We start from the raw sequence: 24,779 nt of genomic DNA on the forward strand, positions 1-24,779 counted from the left end.
CAGCAACGGAACACCTGAAAACCAAGTTTGAAATTTCTAACCTCAATGTGACTTCTAGATTCCTGAGTGATATGGGGTAAGGCTAAACTTCAGTTATCTAGTCTGCAAAAATAAAATGTCCACCTAATAGACTGTTAGGATTAAATGAGGTAAGGGCTGTGCTTTGTAAATTGTATAGCACACACTTTGATAAAGTGTGTGTACTATTATTTTTGACGGTTAGGTTTTCGAAGAGTCAAAAAGTATGCAGCTCCAGTCCTCAAGTGTTGGGACACGTTAAGCCCTCCATAAGCCCTTACAGAATGAATGACTGAGTATACATTTGCACGTGGGTCCACAGCTTCAAGAACAGGCTGCTTAAGGCAGAGGCCAGCACACCATCCGCACTTTTCTTTCCTGACAGGTAGTGATATCTTTCTCGCTCAGAGCTGCACCGCAACCACAACTCAAGAGCTTCTCTCCAGAGGGGGCGGCCGGGTGGGGCGTCTCGGCCCCGAGCTCCTCTCCAAGCAGCATCGCTGCTTCGGGGCAGGTGAAGGGCAGTCGGAAAGGCCAGGGGCCTGGCGATCGGCAGCCGCGACTGGTCGGGAAGGTGCCGGCGGCTGGCCGGGCCCAGGGAGCGCGAGGAGGGGCCAGCGGGGTGGGGAGGGGCGGGGCCGGCGTCCTCGTCACTTGATAAAACGCCTGCTAGTCTCCAGAGAACAACGAGCTCATTCAGCGGTCGGGAGCTGCCGGCGAGGGGGAGCGGCAGGACGGAGAGCGCGACCCGTCCCGGGGGTGGGGCCGGGCGAAGTGGCGAGAGGAGGCGAAGGTGGCCGCGGCCGCAGCAGCACGGCAGGCAGCCTCGGACCCGGCCCGGAGCTCCAGGCGGCCGCTGCAGGTCCCTGCTCCCCTCTCCGTGCGCCCGCCCATGGCGGCCGCGGGGCAGCTGTGCCTGCTGTACCTGTCGGCGGGGCTCCTGCCCCGGCTCGGAGCAGCCTTTAATTTGGACACCCGCGAGGACAATGTGATCCGGAAATCTGGGGATCCCGGGAGCCTCTTCGGCTTCTCGCTGGCCATGCACTGGCAGCTACAGCCAGAGGACAAGCGGCTGTGAGTTCCCGGACTCTTCCCACCCCCACCGGGGCGCGGGCCCGCGCGAGGAGGGGCGAGGGCGCGCCCTGTTCCCGCCTGTCGGGAGCCCGCGGGCCGGCCCTATCCTTGCCCCTCCCGGGACTCCGCAGGCCTCAGGGTGCCCCGGGTCCCGGGGGTCGCGAGTAAGCCGCGCCCACCGCCCGCGCGCTCTGCGGCGCACCTCGCGCGGCGCCTCCCCTGTGCAGCCCTGGGAGGAGGAGAACCCGAGGTCGCACCTCGGCGGACGGCGACCCGGGCCCCGGGAGAGTTTACTTTTTAAAAAGAAAACTTAGTGCCTTCTGCGGGTTCTTCCTCCGGGCCTGTTTGTTGGGACCCCAGCAGGTGGCACGCTTTGCTGAGCTTCACGTGTGTGTTTGGTGAAGGGGGTGGGATGTAGGTCGCAGCATCGCTGCTGCGGGGCTGCCGGGAGCGTGGTTCCGGGAGAATCCAGGCCTTTCCCAAACTCGCTGGACGCCGGGTCCCCTCGCGAACTCGCGCGCTCCGCGGAAGTTGGAAAGCCACTTTTCGTAGCGTCCGGCGTGACTTTCCCTTCAGGGGGTACGCTTCTGTAGGGGTACTTTTACTCGCTTTTTTTTTTTTTTCCTTTTGGAAGGTGGGATTAACCAAGCACCTGTTCACAGAACTAGATGAGTTAAGAGAATAAGTCTCTCCGTGTGGAGTGCCTAGCCCCCCACCCGGTCCCCTAATCGATTGTTTGCCGGCACCCGAGACCCGCTCACCCCTGCATTGGGCGGGCTCAGCCGGCCGAGGGGTTAAAGCAAAATGTCCGATCTGAGTTGGGGCTTGGCAAACAAGGTTCGGAATTGACAACCCCCCACCAGGGCTGTGCTCCTCAAAGGAGAAAGTGGAGACCGCGCTCTTAGCCTCTCTTCTTTTTAAAACTGGTTCCCACATGATCTCTTTAGACCGAAGAGGTTGTTCTGGAGCTTAGCCTCTTTAATCGCTGTGGGGCTGCATTCTTGATCCGTGCTATCAAAAAAACGGACTCTAACAACAAAAGGATCCCCTCCCCACCCAGGCCCTTAGTTGAACCCAGGTCCTTCTAGGACCAACGGACCGGAGAAGGCTAAGTGCAGCCACAGCAATGGAGGAGACTTTACTCTCCCTCTTATGGGACTTTGGAGCTGGTGGGAACCTTGATTTCATTGGTTAACATCGTTGGAATTTGTGAACATTGTGTACTTTCGAATCTAAAAGTCGGATTTTTTTTTTTTCTTACAACACCTGCTAGGTAAAGCAGACACACTAGCCGAGGGAGGGGCAGCTGCAGGCAGGTGGTCTGAGTTTGCAGGCCTGGCCAGCTGCATATACCCTGCTTTCTCTCAGAAGTAATTGTTAAGCTGTAAATCTGAAATGAAAGGTGGTTTCTGCTAACTCAGTTAATGGATGACGTTTAGTGTCTTGGAATACTGTGTGAAGCTGTGCTTCCACCCACATGATTTGAACTTGTTAGTGCAGAGGTGACTGTGGGCCAGCAGAGGGAATGCATTCCCCTTGGCATTCTGAGATTGGTGGCTTTCTGGGTATATTTGTCCAAGCACATGTTGTGAAGGGGAAGTACTGGGGCAAGAAATGTCCTTGGGATGGCAATTTGTGCAGTGTGCCTTTAGCTGGAATCTGTCATGAAAGTGAGCGACATGCCTGCTATAACTTGTCACTGCTGCTGGGCTTCCCTGGTATTAGAGCTGCTACAGGCCCTCCTCAGGGTAAGAAGCCTGTGACTGGGACTTGAGGACTTCTAAGAGAAACACTTTTCTTTAGGGCTCACTGAGGAGAGTAGCTGGTCAGACCATCAGATGGGGAAAAGCCCACTTAAGGTGACTATATCTTTCCTTAGAGCCCAGGGGCGGTAACCACACTGTAAGGGGACTATGGTTTATGACTTGTGTTGCCCCACCCTTTCCTAGAGTACTCCAGCTTAAGGAGTAGCAATGGTCCTCCCAAGAGGACCAGCACAGGCATCTCTTATCGTATCCCTTGTCCCCTTTGACAGAAAAGGATGTGGGTAACAGAGCCAGTGAGATTAAGACAACTTCTGGTCAAGTTTCCTAAACTCCGTGGAAAAGATGAATGGGAATATTTCGGGAAACTTGGTGTAGAATGGCCCTTCTTGGCCAATTAGCAGCTGTTCATTTACTTTGAACTTCAGTTTCTTTATCTGTAAAATAAAGATATAATAATGGAGATATTACTGCTTAATAGGGTAGTTAAGAGGATTAAAGGGACATGCAGAATACTCAGTGCCTCCCCAGCAAGGGTACTTGCTGACCAAATGATTGATGTTAATGATAGATTTAAAAGCAGTAACTGTGTTCCCACTGTGTGTTAGGTACTGCATAAGGTCTTCTGACATTCTGTGACTGCATACTACCAAAGGTTATTGTTGCTTGGGTAATTCATGTCTTAAACTCTCACTTTTATGAAACTTAAAGCAGCTTAACATCAATCAATTTAATTAGACTCATAACAAAAGTAAATTTACTGAACAAGTGACTTTGAGATAGAAAATATCACAGATATGTGGGAATATTAGATAAACCCGTTATAGATTTTCATGGTTTAAATTTTCTGCAATGCTATCTCAATATGTAATAACATTCATCTTTAACTCTTGTTAAATTTTATATCAAAATAATACCATGTCTCAGAACCCTTAAACACATTGGATATTCCTAAAGCTTTGGGAGCTATCAAACTGAACGAAATAGTGTGAAACTTCATCCGGAAGCTTCAGATTCTAAAAGATGATCAGGTGGTCACCTGAGTGACTGAGGTCAAGGTCTGAGCACCTTGAGCTCTTTAATTTCTTGTAGGTAGTTAAGGTTGAGTCATCCACATAGGTGGAAAGTACGTGGTGGTGGGGACTGTGGGTATGTGCGTCCTGTGAATCATTCCCCAACTCTTCTGGAGAGGTGGGCCTGTGTGACCACAGTGCAGAACCTAGAAGGAGAAGGAAGTGTCAGTGATTTCAGATGGCTCTCAAGTCTCAACTTCTTCTCTCTCTGATCACCACTGTCACTATTTTTCTGACTCCATGATGTTTGTTCTTGGATTTACTCAGACCTGCAATGTCCTAGCTTTTAAATCACATTTTCTGAACTAAATATCATTTAGTCTCATTCCCTTTACAGATGAAAAAACTAGAAGTTGAAAGTTGTGAAGACTTTTCCAAAGTCTCACAGCAGCTTACACAGAATCTTAACGGATCTGGATTTGAAATTGGTATTTCTGACTCATGCTTATGCCATCTCTAAAAGGAAACGTCAGAAATATCCTTCAGACCTGGAGAAGTTGGCAAGCATTTGAGTTTTGGAAATGTACTATATTGTATTAAACTTCCCATATGGGTCAGAGTTGTCTATTTAAATATTGGTGCCTGGACTCTCTTCCTATTGACCCTTATTCCAACTGGCCATGGATCAAGTTCTAGGACCTTACTTCTGAAAAAGTGCAGGAGAGTGGTACAGGGATCACATTGTGTCCAGGATGTGTACCTAAGCACTTGCTTCCTTGCATTCATTCATTCCTCATAGTGTCATGTGGCACAGGGCCATCTTCAAGGAATTGCTGGGTCACCTTGAGTTCTGAGAGCAGAGAAAAAGCCAAAACAGAAAAGGAGATTTGGAGGAAGTTTTAGGAATCTACAAAAAAGCAGAAATAGGTGGGTTTAATTTTAACACAGGCTGGTGTGAGACCATCCAGGTAATGACAGGTTTGGAAAAAAGTTAAAAGTATTTATGTTGTATGAATAATTTGTAGGGAAAGTCAGGTTAAATGTTCATAGAATAAGATTCTCTGACAAAGAAGCAGTTATTCTGTAATATAGACTATTTAAGCATAACACTATGTTAAGATTTAATTTGTTTTTATAATCAGAGTACTGCATCTATGGCACAAGGTTCCCCAAGGACCTTGGCTTAACATCTTTCTTGGTCAATGAATTCCTGGCATTTCCAAGACAGACACTGGAGACAAATACTATCATATATGCTTGGACAGTGGGGCCAGTTGTGCCTGGAACACTGGTTAGTGCTGAGTGAACCCATCTAAAGAATCTAATCAAATCTCAAGAACCTGTCCTATCCCACAACAACTTCTTCCTCTGATTGTCAATAGCACATGTACCTGACAGTTACGGTGTTTTAACTATTGTCCTTCATCTTCAGGGGATGATCCCCTCTCTCCCATCTGAATTATGGGTTATGTGAGGACAGGAATCTTATGCTCATTTCTTTCCTTGATAGCACCTAGCATGTGCTTTGCAAATACAATGGAGTCATATCATACACTCAATTTAACTTGTGAAATCAACTCTTCTGTTGAAGGTAAAGGAAGGGAGAAGTCCCTTTATTTAACCCTTTGCTGTTCCCCACTTGGGCCTTGGTGTCCATTGTCCCTAGGGTAAGGGAAGCTATAGCTGTAATGCGGAGACACACACAAGAATTGTTGCTTGTTGAGTTTAAGGGTCCTTGTCCCAGCTCAGGGATTTTCATGAGTGATTTTTTTTTTTTTTTTTTTTTTTTTTTTTTTTTTTTTTTTTTAAATTACACTTGGCTTTTGCCCTAGAGGCAGACTTTAGAACTTAACCCCAGAGTCACAGGTTAACCTGCACTGCAGTAGGTATTCAGGATGCCAGGTTGATGGTTACAGTGAGTTTAGTAGAGAAGCAGGGCTGGAGAGTAGCACTCCTGAAAGCAACCTGACTAGGGTATGGGGTCAAATGGGAATAAGCAGGTTAGGGCACTTGTGTATTGATAGTGAACAGTTTAGTTATTCAAGGATAGCAAGGGAATCTTAGATATATTTAACTCTTTAGGTGGAATACTGGGAGACTACTCACCCTTCAGTGGGGGGTCCCAAGAACCACTGAATGGGTGTCTGGAGCCCTGTTTGACATCCCACCAATCTCTTGGGAGGATGGTAAAGATTGAATACTGTAGGAGTGGGTAAGGAGCAATGTAGTCCCCATTGCCTGTTTTCCCCTTTTGGGTTTGGGTACAACTCTACAATCAAATAACTTTATATCTGGAAGGATCCTTAGAACTTCTTAAGTATCATCAGGGTTGCTACTTGGGGACTCTTTAAGAGGTAGGATTCTTGGCTCAGCTCAGATCCGCTCCAAAGTGTGATCTAGGATTCTGTTCCTGCAGTTCAGGTTTGCACTAACCTTTCTGCAGAAGGCAGCATACAGTGTAGTGCGTAAGAACTGAGTCTAGATCAAATCTGATTCTGCCATTTGCTGGCTATGATGTTGTACAGATACCTAAGCTCTTCATGCCACCTTTCCTCAGCTATAAAGCAAGGATAATCATCCTCAGACTAGTTCTGGCCCACAGTAAACCTCTTGGTTCAGTTAAAGAAATGTGGCCATCAAGGCCATAAGAGGGACGTGGCCATGGTGGATTGGGCAGAGTTGTTCTTCTGTCCATGTCCCCCATGTGCCCAGCCTGTGCACTGCGTGTGCTTCCCCCTTTGGGTTTGATTTTGATAATGTTTAAGTGTACAGTTTCCTTTTCTTTAGTTAAGTTACCTTATGTTGGAAAGTACATCTCAGAGGAACTATGCTTATAGCCTTCAGTAGTTACCAAGCAGTAAATAAATCCCAGCGAGGTTTCAGTTTTCAGAGGTGATGAATGGGCAGATGGGTGCACAGGCATGGCGAGATGCCCAGGGGGCCAGAGCCTGGAATACCCTCTGAGGGTGGGTTGGGCAGTCTGGTTTCCAGGACTCCTCAGACCTCTGGCTCTGAAAACACCCCCATTCTATCCCTGGGAGGCTAGGTCTTTTGCTCTCTACTCAGGGCAGAGTTGATGATTTCTTTCCTTCGTCCTTTGCTTGGCATGAATGTATGGTAGGAAGGAGCTCCCTGAAAATAGATCTGATTGTTGGTGGTGAAACTGCCTAAGGTTGGATGATTCGTGGTCAAAGTGTAGAAGTAGTATTTTTCTTAGCAGGTTTGTTAAACTGGCATTTAGGATTGTAAACAGTGGTCTCTTGGAATTGAAGTCAGAGGCTAATTGTTAATTTGTCCTGAAGCAGGGCAGGCAGATGGGCCCTTCCCCAGACTCCATTCCTGTCAGCCTAATAACAGGGTGGAATGACCACTATCTGATCTATTGCTATCTGGCTTTTCTGTTTGGATAAAGGAGGCAAGGCAGTCCCAAATCAGCATGTCAACATCCTGAGGTTGGCAAGGTTGTAGAACACCACCTACCCTGGGCTGGAGTGGAGCAGACCCCGCCCCGCCCCCCACATTCATGCTGGAGTCCGGTCTTGGTTACTGCCGTCAAGTCACTGAATCCCAAAGTGGCAAAAAGACCTTTTAAAAAAAACTTTAAGCTTCTAAACCCAATTGAATGATAAAGAAGACTGTTCTGAACTTGGAGGTAGGGGAGAAGTGACACTAAAAGCAGTCACACAGGGGAAAAACAAGTGATATGAAGCCATGACTATCTTCATGTTTGCCAACCAGCTAGATGTAAGTTGCATGTCATATATTCTGAAGTTCATTTTTTGTGAAAAGCCATGTCAGATATAGTATAAGAAAAAACTTTTAGAGGAATAGGCTTTCTAAACCTGGGAGTATAGAAACAAAATTAAACCGTGGAATAATTTCGAAGGGGCACTTTGGCTTGTGATATAAGGAATAAATGAAACACAGGATAATGCCTGTTTACTCGAGGTCTGTTTGCTTTGCTTGGTGATATCAAGGTCATTCTGGTTTCTTCATTTTGAAAAGCATCTTCATAATGAGGCAGTTTTGTTGTGTGGGTGTCATGAAAATATAATAAACTGTGACATCTTACTCTCTGGGTCTAAAGTGAACTGTAAACCTTCTGAATCAAATACCCACTTGGTTGCAGATCAGAGTTGGTTTTCTGTGGTCCTGAAAAATACCATGAAATAAAATTAACTGAAGGAGCCTAATTGAATTATAGGCAGAGGTGTGGAATGAGGGGGCTGTCACAGCTCTGAGGGGCTCTCCTGTCCCCCTTCTTTCTTGCTAAGGGGAGGGAGAAGTCTTCCTTCACCTATTCCTGCCATGTGTCTGTTGGATGATGGCCAGACCTCCCTTCTACTGGCAGTGCAGTTGCTTCTTTCTTTAGAACAAAGGTATTAAAACATCAAAGTAGAGGAATGGAAATGTTTAGAAATCTCTAAGACTCTGGAGAGATTAGAGATAGGTAGGAAAAAGGCATGGAAGACCTGAGGAGAGGGTGAGCTACAGAGAACTTGTGGATAGTGCTTAAGGAATCCAGCTTTGCTGTGACACAAATCAGCTGGAGTTTTCAAAAAAGGGAAAGTTTAAAGAAGCTCAGATGTGATCAGATGGGCGTTCAGACATTATTCTAGGTAAATGATATTTGTCCCTGAACCCTTGTGACTGCTAGTGATACTAGACCCAGGTGCCAACTTAAGACAATACTTGGAAAGAAGCTGAGAACTGACTTTAAGATTGGGTGTGTTAAGCAGCTTTCTGTTGCTGTGACTAAAAACCTGAGAAAACCAGGTTAAAAGGAGGAAAGGAATTAGGTTTGAGTTTGAGGTCAGTTGGCTCCTTTTATTTATTTTTTTAAATTTACTTATTTTTTTAAATTCCTGTGGTGAGGCAGAACACTGTGGCAGGGGGAACTTGGTAAAGCAAAGCGCTCATCCCATGGTAACCAGAAAACTGGGAGAGGCAGGGGTCAGGGTTCCCAGTACCACTTTCAAGGGCACAGTGACTAACTTCTTTCCACTAGGTTCTACCTCCTACCATTGGTGCCACAGGCTGACCACCAAGTCTTTAGTGTATGGGCCTTTGGAGGACATTTATGATCCAAATCATAACAACCAGGATGATAAGATGCCTTAAATGAACTTGCAAGTGCAGAGATAAATCTGGACTCTGCTGGGCTCTTCTAGATGCTCAAGGACCAGGTACTTAAGGAAGGATGGAGAGATCTGCTGAAGTAGATGCAAAGGCAGAAGGGGATTAGAGAAGCATTTTAATGTTAAAACAAGGTAAGGCCATTTCAAAACCTTATCGGATAAACCAGTTTAGAAAGAGAAGTACTTTCTAATGCTTGCATTGTGTTTAGAATGGGCCCAGGGCTGCTACTGAGGATAAACTGAGAAAGGGCTTGTGAGGGTACAGGAGAGGCTTTCTAGGGACCCTCCCTAGAATGATCCCAGGAGGTGAGCTCTCATGGATGGTGATTCCTGCCCCCACGAAAAGCTTAACAGCCAGGAGCTGTCTGAGAAGGTTTTTCTATATCTTAGGATAAGAAATTGGTCTCTGTAAGATCAGTATTTCTTGATGTGTGCATGTGTATTGACTTATTTGTTTTCCATTTCAATCTAAAAGACATAGGGAGTTTTATTCCTATTTGAACATGAGAGAGAAGTGAAGACTTCGAAGGGACTGTGCTCTAGATTTGCTTCAGAAACCATTGCCAGTTTTTTTTTTTTTTTTCTTTGTAGAAATAGTTAATTCAACAGATATTCACTGAGCATGTGCTGGAGGTGTAGCAGCAAACAAAATAGCATCCCTATGTAGGTTCTGACCAGGAAGATAAACAGCAACAAAATAATAGATGCATAATTTCAGATGGCAATAAATAATACAGAGGGTAATAGAGAAAGGGAAGGGAGTAGGTGGTGGAGAATGGATGGCAATGGGACAGCCAGGAAAGACCTTGATGGGAAGAGCATTCATGGCAAAACGGCAATTGTGGGGGCCTTGTGGAAATAGCAGGCATGCCAGGTCTGTTCAGGAGAACGAGGGGGCCACTAGTCGTCTTGAGAGTAGACTCTGCAGGGCCTAGTGTGTCATTGTATCTTGAAAGAGATGGGAAGACATTGGCAGGTTCTGAGAAGAGTGACATGTTCTGATTTGAATTTCTCTGACCGCTACATTAATGGTGAACTGAGCAAGGACAGAAGTAGTGATACCGATTAAGAGGCTTCTGTAAGCCTCTTAATAAGACAGATAAGAGGGATAGTGTTTGGGACCAAGATAGTAGTAATGACGATAGTAAGTGGTTGGATTCTGGATATGTTGTGAAAGTAGCGTTAGTGGGATTTCCTGTGGATTCCATGGAGGTGAAAGAGGCAGAGAGCAGAAAAGAATGTGTTCAAGGTTTTGGCCTGGGTAGCTAGAAGAATGAAGTCGTATTATGGTTTGGGGAGGGTTTTGGTAAGAGAGAGAGATTTTGGGGGAAGAGCAGGTGTTTTGTTTTAGACAGATTTGAGATGTCTAGACACTCAAGTGGAGTTACTGATGGACAGTTGAATGAGGCTGAAGTTCAGGTGGAAAGGGTGGATCAAGGACAAAAATAGGGGCTTCTATATCTAAAAACAACAAACTGGAAAAAAAAAAGGGCTTCTAGGTTGTATTTAGAATGGTGAACTGAGTGAGAGCACCGAGGACTGTACCCTGGGGCTCCTACGTGTGGGAGTTAGGGAGAGGAGGGCAGCCAGCCCCAGCAAGGGGAGAGGACTAGAAGTGCTATCCTGGAAGCCACCTGACGCAGGTGTTTCTGAGGGGATTGTGGGTCACTAGTGTTAAATGACACTTACCTAGGATTAGTGAGGAGGGCGAGGCTCTTAGCAGAGCATTGGAGGAACCCAGGAGCAAACTGGAGCAGGTTTGTGAGAGGCAGGAGAGGAGACCGCAGGCAAAGAGTGGGAACTCTTGAGTTTGCTGGGGAGGGGAGCAGAGCCAAGGTGCTGGAGGGAAAATGGGGCCAACATGGGAGAAAGTGCCAGTAAGCTGGTTTGTTGAGGATGATTCAGTAGAAAAGGAAAAGTGGATGCAGGAGAGAGTAGAATTTCAGGTGGGATGTCTGTGCAGAGAAGGGAGGATGCACTGGTGGGGCAGTTAGCCTGGCTCCTGATTACAGTCTGAGAAAGGAAGGCTTGTTAAGGCACAGGTCCAGGTAGGGGGATAGATGTCCTGGTGGGAAAATGTGAATTTCTTTGGTTACTTCCAATTTCTCAGTGAAGAATAGGTCAACTACCCTTAAGTTACTCAGTACTTGCATAGAAGTTGGCCTCACAGGACTGAGAGTTTAGTCCTTGAGTCTGACTATGGACTTGAATGCCGACTCCCTCACCTTCTATTGATTTGACATTCTGTTGACTTGTCCTTGTCCATAAAATGGAAGTGCTGGTTACCCTGCCTCAAGGGTTGTGAAGTAAATGTTGTGGGTTATTTAGTAAAATATGAATGTAATTCCTTCACACTAGGGCATTTTTGTAGAACTTGTCTTTACCATCTGGTGGACGGCAGAGGGTTACCCTTTGGGGCCCAGTCAAAGGTTCAGTTTCCCTATGGGAGAGTGCAGTTGGAGTTGGGGGCAGTTCACAGCAGATGGGAGCCCATACTATTGTCTGCTTGAGGAGAGGAAAGGGAAACGTGGGACTTGCAAGGAAAAGGAGAAGCTGGCAATATGTTAAAATTGTTTGACACATTCTATTAAACTATATTTGAACTACAGAGAATCACAATATTTTGTTGCGCAAAGTTCTTGTAAGACTCATTTTGAGGTATGGCAAGAACTTTTCCATGTAGCTGCAGCTGTCTTGACTGGTGCAGTCTCTAAGTGTCCTGCAGAGGGGGTGGACACCAGAGTGCTGAGTGGTGGACGTGCAATAGACAGGGTGGAAGTGAGCACTGGAACTCCATGGCAGGAGAACCTAGTCCTTGCTTCCTGGTCTCACTGGCTCAACTGTCTTTGTGATCCAAGTCCAATGGTCAGTGCATTGATTCAATAAAAATGACCTATGGCCTTACTGAGTTCTCAGGGGTGCAGAAAATGAGACCATGTCAGCATTTTGGGTTCTAAACTACTTCAGTTTTCAGATTCTTCATTCAAGATAAGTGGTATGGACTTGAGGTAAATCTGAATCTGAAAGGAAATGGAATATCTTTGAAATGATGCAAGAGTATGAATAATCAGGATGTCAGCATCCATTCCCCTGGGCGTGTTCAAATATGGAACATCTTCCTGAGATGATATAGTGGTTAATTTTTGTTTTTAAAGCTTATTTCATTCTTGTATAGGATGAAAGATGTGTTTTAATATGAAGCATGAAGTTTTAAAGACATTGCAAGGTAGTCACCCAGTATACACCCACCTCCATCCATCATTGAGTGATTTTTGTGAAAATGAGAAGCACTGACCAGTCTAACCTTATTTCTATGGAAGGAAGACTGAGACAAAGATGTCCAGGGACAGCGAGTTAGTGGCAATATGCAGCCCGCATCCTAGCTATCTGATGCCTAACCCACCCTAAGGCTCTGCCACATACTTGCACCTTTCCGTAAAGCAGCCCATTCTTGGAAGGAAACCTTGGTCTCCTAACCTTGCCCTTCATGAACAATGTTTTTAAATGTCTTCCACATAATGGCCTAGGATAGAAAGAGCAAATATGCAGTCTCTATCACCCCTTCCCCTGCTAATTGGAGGTCCTCCAAATGATTGTAGCACTTTTTTTTTTTAAACTGTGTCTCAGAATTCCTCCTGTCTTCAATGGTCAGCCTCTGCTCACATACAGGTGTTTGCACATGCGGCAGCATCTGCTTGCCCTCTTGGCTCAGCTATACCCCTTGCATGTGGAAGACTTTCTGTAAATTTCTACCTGATGGACAAGACCCCCCATTGGTTTATGAACCTCTAAGAGCCAGGCTACCACCTCCCATTTTGGGTTCAGCTCTAATATCCAGAAATGGATACTCAATGGATATTTGGAGAGCTCTTTCGAGTTGATTTAATTCCTCAAATACATCAAAGACTCCTAGATGATAGGAACTGGGCTAACCACCTTAGAATAATTCTTTACATACGGATACATTTTTTAAAAAAATTGTGGTAAAATATGAAAATTTACAGTTGTTACCACTTCTGAGTGTACAGTGTTAAGCATATTCATATTGTTGTGAGCACCCCAGTACTACTTAAACTTGTTCTGTAGTGCTCAGGAATGATGACCACCATAAGATACTGGTAGGCCAAACTTTAACTCCGCTTAGAATTGTTCTAAATGGTCTATCATCTGAGGTGGATATCCTAACGTAGGCTAGTTGCAATGGAATTAAGTTTAACAAACATGTGGTAGAAATTGAAATTCAGTGTCAGTTTAATGGGTTTTTCCTGATTGATAAAGGACTGCTGCTAGGTGAATTAAATGCTTGTGTTGAATTCCACCTGTGGGTCTTGGGGGGCTCTTCACCAGCATCCTTTGAGAAACCAAAATACATTTTCTTAATAAGTTTTTATTTGTGTTAAAGAGGAAATTGCAATGGCTATAAAGCCTGGCCATCTTAGCTTGTTTCTTACCTCTTGCTACTACTTCTTCCTAAATCTTGGTAGCTATAAAATGAACACAGCAACTTTAGTCACACACTGAATGCTGAAGTTGGGTTTGATGTGACAATGGCACATTTAGGGGTCGAAGTTCAAAAGGAAATGCCTGTTTGTTCAGGGAACACCAATTGCACTAACAGCTGTCCCTTGGTGGTAAGGCCATCTTTAGCTTATCTTGCAAACACTTTCCTTGTTCACTAGCCCTACCCCCACCCTACTTCCTTTGGAGCCATGTTAATCTGTTACCCGGGAGCAGGTTTATTTTTTCTTATTCCTTTTCTGACCTTCATGTCATTGATTTTTTTTTTTTCCAAAGACTAATTTCTCTTTTGCTCAGATCCTGTTGAGGAGTTTAATAGGCTCTTTGTTCTTACTCATATTTTCATGATGAAATTTTAAGGTTGTTTGAGAGCGTCAGAATAGAAATTTACTGAGGGTTTTGGATTTTGAGACCTTTGAAGGCAGTGGGTTGGGTCTGGTTGATCCTTGTTTGCCTATTATGTAGAGCTATAATGTGGAACTAGACACTAGTCTCTTTCAAAAATAAAAATGTGCTTTAAAAGAAAGCAAAACCCAAGACACAGGTGTTCCTATGTGCATGAAGAGAGTAGGGCATATTTTAGTACTACTACCCAGTGAAACTTACCTGAATTTCTTTATTAAAATAATTTACCACCTGCTTATGTTGGGAAGGAAGCCAGGGAATGATCTAGAAAGAGATCAAGAAATAGCAGCCTAGGATTTGTCATAGCCGTGCACCAGCTCCTGATGGCCGTTTGTACAATCCCCTTCATGTCAGTTTTTTCCATTTGGTTTCCCACTCAGACCCCGGACCCACCCTCATTCCTACACAGGGGTCCTCCTAGCCACTGTGTCTGTTTCTATAAAATGTCACCAGGAGCTTAAGCAGATCTGTTCAAGTCCCACTAAATTTGTCTGATCTTTCATCCTGAGAGTTATGAGATAATTATTTCTCAGTGAGGCACTAGACCTGGATTTGCTGTAGGACCACAAATGCAGAAGCATCTGGGTATTCCCCATATTGGTCTCTACCCCCTCTTACCTTTCTGAATTAGGAGTCTTGGTTTGCTCCACACCTCTCATTCACGGCTTTAGAGTCTATGGTAGGCGAGGTCCCTGACTCAGGCTGACTCATTCTTCTGGGTAGACCTGGCTCCTCCCTGCAGGAAGTGGTCACTGCAGGCAGGTTGGGCATCCAAGATGAAGGCCTGGGGACCCCACAGTACTTAGAAGCAGTACTGTCCATGTTTTAGCTTCTAATATTGGAATGTCCCAGAATTGGACTAATTCATTACCTTCCAAAAGGAGGATTTGGGGCTGAGGAGTTCATACTGGATATTTTTCCATAGCTGAGATGTTTTCCAGAATGCTGTCAGTGCCCCAGACTTTCATTGATGGCACCGCATTTTGCACTGCACTTCACTCTTTTGGAAAGCTCGTTTACTCTTTCAGCCACTTGCACTTCCCTTCCTTAATATCTTGCAACCTCTGCCTTGGATTTGCACTTCATTGTCATGCCCAGGTTGCCAGCACAGTGGTGGTGCATAGTAGGTGTGTTTATGCTCCTTAAGTGGGTTGTCATACCTCTCAAATGGGCTATAATTTTTTTTTTTTTTTTTTTTGCCTGAAACTGGCTGCACAAGAGTAGCGAGTATGAGCTTGTTTTGTGCAATTATAAGGTTTACTTCAGGACTTCTGGCCACTGATTTTTACCTCTGCGACTATATGTCATTTCATTTTCTTGGCAAGGCTTGCATTGCATCCATTGTCCATTGACTGATACCATTTTAAAAATTACATTATAAATAGGTGATGTAATTGTATGATACAGATTTAAAAGCCACCAGGAGTTGGAGTGGAAGTCCTCCTCCTATGCTTGGTCTGTAGTCACCCTGTTATTTCTGGAGACAACCATTGCTTTATCAGTTTGTTGTGAATCCTTCAGAGGTACCTACTGTGGATTGGATATGGGTTGTTCCCCAAAGGTTCATGTGTGGAAGGCTTTATCTTTGGTGTGGTTATATTGAGAGATGGTAGGGCCTGTAAGAAGGGGGTCCAGTGGGAGGTCATTAGGTCATGACTTCTGGAGGGATTAATATAGTTCTGTAAGGCTCTGGGTTCAATCCCCAGCTCCACCAAAACACACACACACACACACACACACACACACACACACACACGTATGTTAGTTCCCTTGGGAGTGAATTGTTATAAAACAAATGAGCCTGCCCCCTTGCTCTCTGGCTATTATTTCTTCAGGACTATATGCACCCCGTCACTATCATGAGTTAGTCATGAGTTTTATCAGAGGCCAAACCAAAGGGGCTCCCCCATTTTGGACTTTTAGCCCCTAAAACTGAACTAAATAAACCTCTATTTTGTAAGTATCCAGCTTCAGGCATTTTATTGTAGCAATAGCAAATGGACAAATACATTGCCTATAAATTTATAAGCAAATACATGCATATACATTTTTTACATGTATGGTACGCCAGGCATATTCTTTACCTTATTTTTTTTCTCTTGTCATGTTTTAGAACTTGTTCTATGTTGTAAATAGCTATGTTGTAAATAGTGTATTTTTTTCTTTATTCTTTTTTCTTTGCACTCCTGTGGATTCCACCCAGGACCTTGTGTATGCTAGGCAAATGCTTACCATTGAGCTACACCCCAACACCCCACTTTGTTTTTTAAATCTTACTTTGAGACAGGAGCTCATTAAGTTGCTCAGGCTGACCTGGAACTTGGAATCCTCCTATCTTGGCCTCCTGAGTCACTGGGATTATAGGTGCATGCCACTGTGTCCAGCTGCTTCCTTAAATACATAACATTTAAAGGATGAACCATGATTATTTTAACCAGTCTGGATGTTCGGTAATTTCTGATCCTTAGCTGTTAAAAGCAGTGCTGCAGTGAAGAACTTTGTTCCTCCTGCCTTTCACCGTAGCTAGTGGATCACTTCCTGGTGCTGTGGAGTGCCCAGAGTCATTGTTCCAATGACTGTGGCTGATTCTGGAGGAGCAACTGCTCTCATTCCTCTGTCACCAACTGTGTCCTAGTCATCTGATATTACCACTGACCACTCTACTGGGGGGTTGGTAGAATCTTTTGGACAACTGGGGTTGATGGTGTTATGCCCAAGCTTTTGAGTTCCCGATGGCTTCACTACCTCTACTTGTTAAAATGTACCTGTTAAATTTGGAGTGGCTTGTGGGAATGCATAAAATCATATATAGTGCCTCATCACTGTGTTAGAGTTTACAGAGTTATTTAGCATTATTTTCTTTGATCCTTGCAACACCCCTTGAGAAAATTTTTATAGAATGATTTCAGATAACCCATATTAAAACTCCACTAACAGTGAGTACAGCTGGGACTTGAACCCATCCAGTCTTCTTATAACTCCCTTGTTATTTCTGATTATGGTTTTAGTCTACCAATCTGTTACCAGGCAGATAAGAAGGTGTAAACTTTCTAGAGGTAGTAGTCAATACAAGCAAGTATCACATTATCCCAATAAGAGCAGGCCAAAGGAGGACTAATCCAGTATGTCCCAGTGACATACTAGTATTAGTTGCTAAAATATGGAAATACTTTCATGCAGGCTGGTTAATAACTTTGCCCCCAAATTCTTGCACATCCTTCCCCATTGCCATGGCAACCTTCCCATAGGAACCTCTGCCCCTCCCACCACATAATGTCCCCCACAAACCCAGCAACTTAAAAGGGAAATATCCTACTATGTAAGGAGCCCCTAGGTCATAGCCCTAGTGCCACAGCCACCATCCATGCTGATTAATTGGTTCCCAATCTATATTGGTCCCTAAACATTTTTTTTTAAATCTAAGCGTAGGAATAGAGTAGTAAAGGGAGTTTAAATGTTAACCTCATAACTGCAAATTGCGTTCTTTTCTTGTTCACAGTATTCTATTTATAAATCTAACTTTTAAGAAGCCTGAAAGATCTCATTTGGTTTTGATTTTTGCTTTGCACTTTGCTTTTGTCTTCCTGGCCTATAAAAATCTGAGTAGCTGGAGCTGGTCTGAGGTGTCTGGACCCAAGACTCTGTCTTGTTGCTCCATCATTGGAGCCTCAACCTCATGATCCAAGATGACAGCATCTACATTCTAGACAGTTCATGAAAAGAAAGGAGGGTATAGCCAAAGGCACATGTGCACCACCTTTTAAGGAAGATTCTTGGAAGTAGCACTGTGACACTTCGTCATGCATCCCATTCAGCAGGATCAAGTTGTATGGCATGTCCAGCTGGAAAAAAAGGCTGGGATGAGGCCTTTCTCAGAGTGGCCTTATGCCCAGCTGAAAACTTTTACTATGGAAAAAGGAGAACCAATATTGGGCAACAGCTAGCAGCCCTGGCACAGCTAAGTCTGTTGTTTCAGTTATCTCATTTAGAAAATAAACTATGCGATCATATTAATTTCCTTTTCAAAACACTGAAAAATTTGGATTTCCTAAGTTATTGGAATAATAAAATGGATATGGCGACCTACCAGGTGTGAGCTTGTTAAACATACCTTTTCTCTTCCTGATTTTCATTAAAAATATTTTTGAAAAATGATAAAACTTAAAAATCGTGTTTTCCTTTGCAAATGAGCTATGAGCTACTTGATAACAGCTTTTAAGAAATGAGTCTTTTTTTTACACTATCGATGCTTGTATACGTGGCATATAAAAACCTGCTTGATCACTATATAAGCAAAGATAAAATTAAGAATGATGACTAATTACAAAATAAACTTTATTCTCTTAACAGAAATTTGCTAAGCAACTATTGTGCGCCAAGCAGTTCATGAAGGTCAGTCCCGTGTATACAGCTTCTTGGAGTTAGTCCCTTGAAAGGAAAATTCACTAGAGATTGAACTACTTTGGACAAATGTGATTTGGCAACTGAAAAGTGTCAGGTGTCTGTTAATTAAGAAGCACAGGAAATGGTTAAATGCCACATTTGATAAGGTGTGGCAGTGACTTTGTGAAACTGAAAGAGCAGGGTTGCTTGGAGACGTCTTCAGAACGTGGGTCCTTTTCCTTTTCTCACTGCAGTCGACCGCAGCATTTTAAGTGTAATTCTTTGTCTTACTGGTATGAGTTAGTCAGCTGAAAAACCTTTTAGAGCTAATAATGTTTTTTAAATGAACTGGTTATAGATTTATACCTGAACTTGATAAGCTTTTGTCGAAGTGGCCATCTAAAATACAGGCCAGTGGCTGTTGTGATTTTACCTTGTCAGGAATAATGGTATTCCTTTTCCTTGAGATTTGTAAACTTCTTGTGGGGGAGATCAGTGTTGGTAAACCAAGGTCACACCAAAACTCAATCCCAGAGCGAGAAGGAGTTTTCCCTTCCCGTCCCCTCTTCGTTCTGCTGACCTCACTGGCTCCTATTGGCACTCCATTTCCATAGCTGACATGGATGGTTGCGATTTCACCCCTGCACCCCGTACATGGTAATGATTTCTGAGCGGCGGGAGTCAGAATGTTGTGGATAATAAAAACAGGTTCTGCCTTGGAGGTTCCTTTTTGTAGGAGCGCCAGTGCCCTTAGTCAGGGACACACCTATAGGAAGGTGCTCTGAGTCAGGCAAGAACTAGAACCTGCAGGCACAAATGTCACACTTTTCATAGCCACTGGAACCTGAGTTTAGTTCTAGCATGCTCTGTCAAGGAGACAGGAAGAAAGGACTCTTGTGAAATTTTGGGAAGACCAAGACAAAATTACTGGTCTTGTGATCTAGCTAAAGGCAACAAGTAATTCTTTGGGCTCCTGTGGCATAGATCATAAAGCACTTAATAGATTTTCATTATGACTGACCTCTTATAAATACTTTTTAAAAAGTGATTATTCAGGATTCTCTAGTGATGTTATCAAACCAAGCAGAAAGGCAGACTAGGGATATATATTAGTATAAGATCTGGGAGCCAGGAAGTACTAGGTAGGACTCCTATGTTGTCACTTCCCTGCTGTGTGACCTTGGGCAAAGTACTTGTCCTCTCTGAACTTGGACCCACGTTTGTAAAATGGGTGATGGTATTAGTGTCTATTTAATGAACTCATAGCAGAGTAAGAGTATGGAAGATGATGGCTGTCAGTAGTTCCTTAATAGCTTGTTTGCCCTAATTTTCAGGAAGGGTATGTTTCTCTTGGTAGGGGAATTCTGGGAAAGAATTAGAAATTTTGTTTTTTGAACATGAGGTTGTAGTTCATAGAAAAAGGGAGTCTTAGTCTTGTAATCAACATTCTGTGTAAACATGAAAACTTCAAGCTTGGAGGTGAATGTCTTTGTTCCACTGTGAGTTTTAGCTCGTACTTGCCCAACTGGATCAGCCAGTCAGTGTAGCTAAATAGAGATTTGGTTTTTCTTGACCAAACACCCTTCAGGTTACAAAAACTAGGCCCAGATTCTTGCCTTCAAGGAGTTTGTAGCCTTGTTCAGTGAAAGTGGGAGAAATCCTTGCCAGGGAAGCTCACTTTGGAGAGGGTGAAACTTGAGCTGGGGTCTTGAAGCAGGTTGGTAGGTACAGCTCGTAGTTAGTTGGAGCTTGGGAATCGTCAGTGGGGTGGGGCTGGGTGGCAGAAAGCACGTGAGTAGAGGTGCCTTGGCTCACTCAGGAGGTGAGGGCAGTAGGGACAGCATGGAGTGAGTGACTGGGCCATGGACTGGTGTCACAGGGATGGCTCCAGCTGACCTGGGGAGAAGATGCCACAGCCCTTCAGGGAAGGGCACGGGGCCTGAAGGACTGCCCATGTCGGAATGCCTGAGCCTCTGCTGCTTCTCTCCAACTGCTGAGACGGACTTGAATAAAAATATATGCGAAGGGCTCTAATTGTAGAATATCCTGCAAGTGTGAGGAGTTTGTGCACTGCTTGGGTTTGCTGCCTTCCTTGCCAAGAAAATTCCTGTGATGAATGAGTAGTGTCTTCCCAGAGTTGCACTTGTCCCATCTGTAGAAGGCCAAGGATATGCTGTTTTCAGGGGACAAGAGCACCTGTACCCATGGAGCGAGTAGCATCCTCATGGAGGAAGGAAGAGTGCCAGCGTGAATGTGGGGCAGATCTGGGGAGAGCTTTTAGCTAAGCTCATCAGGAAGGGGCATCTTCAAGGAGGGGGATGGTTGGGTGAGCCCTGAGGGGGACGCAGTAGGCAATGCACATAGACCCAAGGCAAGCGTGCTGTGAACTGAAGAAAGCAGTCACAAGATGATGGGAATGTGGTTAGTGTGCTCAAAAGGATGGAAGGTCTGTGTGGCGGAGTGCACACCTGAGGTGATGAGCCTGCAGAGGCAGGTGCACAGTTCCCCAAGGGCAGTGGCCTGTGGGAAACCACTGGGAGACGGTAACCATATAGTGACTGATGTGACTTGAGATATAGGAAGACCGGCATCTGCTGTGTGGAGGATCCTCTGAGGAGGATGTGAGGGTGGCATAGGAGCAGAAGCAGACAGACCTGTTGGTGTCCAGGTGGGAGCTGGTGGTGGCTCAGATGCTCGTTGGAGCAGAGGAGCCACCGAGAAGTGGTCAGATCCAGAGAAAAACCTGCAGGAAGAACCCATGGAACGCACTGATGCAAGGGCTGTGGGCGTGAGGGAAAGCGGGGAGCCGAGGGCAGTGCTGGGTTTCTGGCCTGAGCGCCTGGGCAGATGGTGTATGGGAATCGCAGGGTGGGGCCTGGCATGGTAGGTGTGCACTGCAGGCGCAGCCGTCTAGTGGGCAGTGGGCGGTTTGAATGTGGAGGTCGGAGAGAGGTGTGGGCTGAAAAGGCATGTTTTGAAAGTCGCCAGTGAATAGGTTTCCAGCCTTAGATGGAATAGGAAAGAGGCTAAGATCCAGTGGAAGAGGAGCAACCAGCGAAGGTGAGGGTAAATCTGCCAGGCATCGACCAAGCTGCGCGTCAGCCTGGCTGTCCTTCCTCCAGCTCTCCAGTCTAATCAGATTAGAAGATCAAAGCCAAACTAGATGTGGGAAGCCACAGAGACAGACCCTCGGACCCCTCTCCTCTTAAATAAGGGAAGTGAGCCCCCAGTTTAAATCTCCTCTTGTGGAATGATTACAGTGGTCACAACATCTACCTCAAAGAATATACGGGCACTGGGACACTCCTGAAGGGTTAGAAAGGCCCCGTGTTACCATTTGAAGGGCCAACAGCCAAGAGGCCCTTCCTGGTGCACACTGTTACTGCCAGCTTTACCCAGGTTTGCTATTGGCCCAGTGTGCTTTGTGTTTTGCCTCAGGGTCACCCCTCCATCATTCCGAGCTGCAGCAAACTCCTCTAACAGTCTAACATTTTCCACTCATAAAATTAGATACCAGAGCAGTGATCCACCCTTCTGCCATTCCACATATTTTTGAAATCACATGGTACTGAAGGCTATGTGTTATCCTGTCTGGTCTTTTCCTCCCTCCATTTTTAGCTGGGTGACTTTATATATTAAGATCATGAAGGAATGTGACATTCTGGTGATTCTACTTAAACATTGTAATGAAATTTGGTGTTGGAATTTAAGTTAGTAGAGAAAGAGGTAGAATATAGCTAACTCTTTGTCTAGTGTCTCTCAGCTGTATGTTTCTTCCTTCCGGGGGTTAATTGATAAGGCCTTCAGAGGTCTCAAATGCAGGCTCATAGTTGATATGTGACCTGTGTAGGTCCTCTCTGAGCCTTCATCCCTATTTCTGTGAAATTCAGAGCTCAGATGAGATCAAGAATGGAGACCAAGGGGGTGGGGGAAGGTAAGATAGTAGACTGAGAGAGACATCATTACCCTATGTACATGTATGACTACATGAATGGTGTGAATCTACATTGTGTACTACCATAGAAATGAAAAGTTGTACCCCATTTGTGTATAGTGAATCAAAATGCAGTCTGTAAAAATAAACATTAAAAAAATTTAAAAAAATAATTGAACATATGCACAAAGATCTACATAAAAGTGTTCATTGAAATATTCTAGTATAGAAGATAGATTAATAAAATAGTAAGCATGATATAAATATATGCCTATTATATGGAAAGATATTTGTGATATAAATGATAATAGTGTTACAAAAAGACTAGGGGTGAGTATTAAATTTTATGAAACATTTTCCCATCACAAGTCAAAACATTCCTACTCCTTTGACCTGTTATGTATAAGTGTATTAATTTCTTAGCACTGTATCATATTAACATCCCTGAAATAAACTGAAGCAGGACAGATCAAGGACCCTTGTTCAAGGTCGCACCCCACCTTGATTGTTATCCGAGGAGCTAACTTCCCTGAAGTCTAAAAGAGCTAGCAGTTTTTCAAAGAGATTGCCTGACCATCCGGAGGAGCATGAGTAAAGATAACTGATAAGGAAAAGCTTCTGTTCAAGGCCCCATCTTAAAAAAAAAAAAAAAAAAAAAAAAAAGGAATGGAGATGGGGGTGCGGGCAGATGGGTAGCAATTTTGCCAGGGGAATGCTGGGTCCAGTTACAGTGCCGACAGTGACATGGGAGGCGTAAATGGCAGGCTTTGCTGCTGGAGGTGGTGCTTGAGTTGAGGGGCGACTTGGGGGCTGGATGTGTCATTCAGGTGTTCTGTCTGGTGGAGTGTAGCTGGGCCCTGGAAGAGAGGGGATGGTAGTGGCACTGGGCCAGCTTCGGATGGTGCTTCTGCTGTATTTTCTCATCTCTGTGTGTCCAAGTGGAGAAACCAAAATGGTCCAATAAAGACAATCAGAAACATGAAGGGACATGTTAGCTTAGTGGAAGAGCACTTGCCTAGCATGCACGAGGCCCTGGGTTTGATGCCCAGCACTGCAGAAAACAAACAACATGCCAGTTTAAAACCAGAAACAGAGTTCAAGTTTCATTTGACAAATTGGATTTCTTCAACCTTCTCTTAACCATTCTCTTGGGCTCGTTTTGGTGCTCACTGTGACCGGTGAGTTACAGGTTAGGGCATCTGCCTTACTCAGAGCTGCCTTGGGAAACCTCTCAGCCCCTCTTTTGGTTTCCCAACACTGTGTGTGTTTCGGGGCAAACTAGTGCAAGGTGAAAACGTTCCTAAGCATTCAGTTTTGAGAGACGTTTTTCTCTGTATGTCTTTTGAATGCATTTGTTAGCAGGCATTGCTGGAAATTAGAGCTACTAGCACCTGTAAGTCCAGGCAGAGTGAGGACGTGGGTTCAGTCACAGCTAGTGCAGAGCAGGCATTTAGTAAGGAGCTTGGGCAATTTTACCGAATGAATGAGTGCGTGGAGTGTTGAAAGGTTGTGCTCTCAAACTGGGAGCTAGCATCTCTGGTCCCCTCTACTTAAAGATTTGCAGGCAGAACTTTATGTTTCAAACAATACTACGTTAACTATAACCTTATGTGAAATTTTAAAAAGTCACAGTACAAATAGAATATACTTTTTAAGGACATGCAAGAGTCTTTGAAGGAGTCTCTGACTCACTGGTATTGGGTCAAGGATAAGGGCGGGGTGTTGGGAGGTTCTGCCCATTTTCCTGTGCTTTTAGAGATATGTTTTTAAAGTTCCAACCCATTTTGTTACCTTATCCCAGATCATTTAAGTATAGTGTATAATTTATGTAACATAATTATATAAAGGTGTAATATTACATAATATATATATGAACCCTAGGTTATGATTTCCAATCTATTTTAATGCATCTGTCATTTCATTGAAATATTCATAGAATTGAAACTTCAGACTTAATGGGTTAAATCTGCTGGGTTGAAGTTATTAAAACTGAATTTTCTTTTATGTGTGTAACCTGCTTGGCTCATTACTCATTGAGTGTCCTTTAAGTGTCAGGCACTGACCTGGGTCCTGGGAAAACAACAGTGAACAGAACAGATATAACCTCTGACTCCGTGGAGGTGACCTTCTGGTGACAGACAAGGACATGGAGCATGGCCACCTGTGGTCATTGTGAGGAAGGAAAAGTAAATGAGAAATAAGAGGTGGGGTCTGGTCTGAAAGGCCTAGGAACATTTCAGGCAGAGACCTGGAGGGTGATAGGAGGATTCCATGGGAGAAAAGAGCCTGTGCAAAGGTCCTGGGTGAGGAGAGAGCGGGAGGAGAGTGAAGAAAGCCCAGTGTGGTAAGAGTGAGAGGGTGGGTCAACCCAGAGTTTGCCCTTCAGAATATGTAGCCTAAAACCTATTTACCAAGGCCATCATCAAATTCAAGTTCTTGGTATTTGAGCAGAATTTAAAGTGAATGAGAGATACTGTTTAGATGTCCTACTGTGGTAGGACAGAATGATGCCCACAAAGAAATCTACGTCCTG

General features: G+C 44.5%; 1 protein-coding gene across 2 annotated transcripts in view; it reads left to right on the forward strand.

The window, feature by feature from the left end:
- The first annotated feature begins 703 nt into the window (after positions 1–703).
- The window catches only part of Itga6 (integrin subunit alpha 6), a 75,144-nt gene continuing 51,068 nt past the window's right edge, over positions 704–24,779 (forward strand). For both annotated transcript variants that reach the window (XM_047544616.1, XM_047544618.1), the window contains exon 1: positions 704–1,092. In XM_047544616.1, the coding sequence (XP_047400572.1) occupies positions 911–1,092 (182 nt within the window). In that variant the 5' untranslated portion in view covers positions 704–910. The remainder of the gene's footprint in view (positions 1,093–24,779) is intronic.

This window comes from Sciurus carolinensis, chromosome 3, assembly GCF_902686445.1.
Source record: "Sciurus carolinensis chromosome 3, mSciCar1.2, whole genome shotgun sequence".
NCBI classification, from domain to species: domain Eukaryota; kingdom Metazoa; phylum Chordata; class Mammalia; order Rodentia; family Sciuridae; genus Sciurus; species Sciurus carolinensis.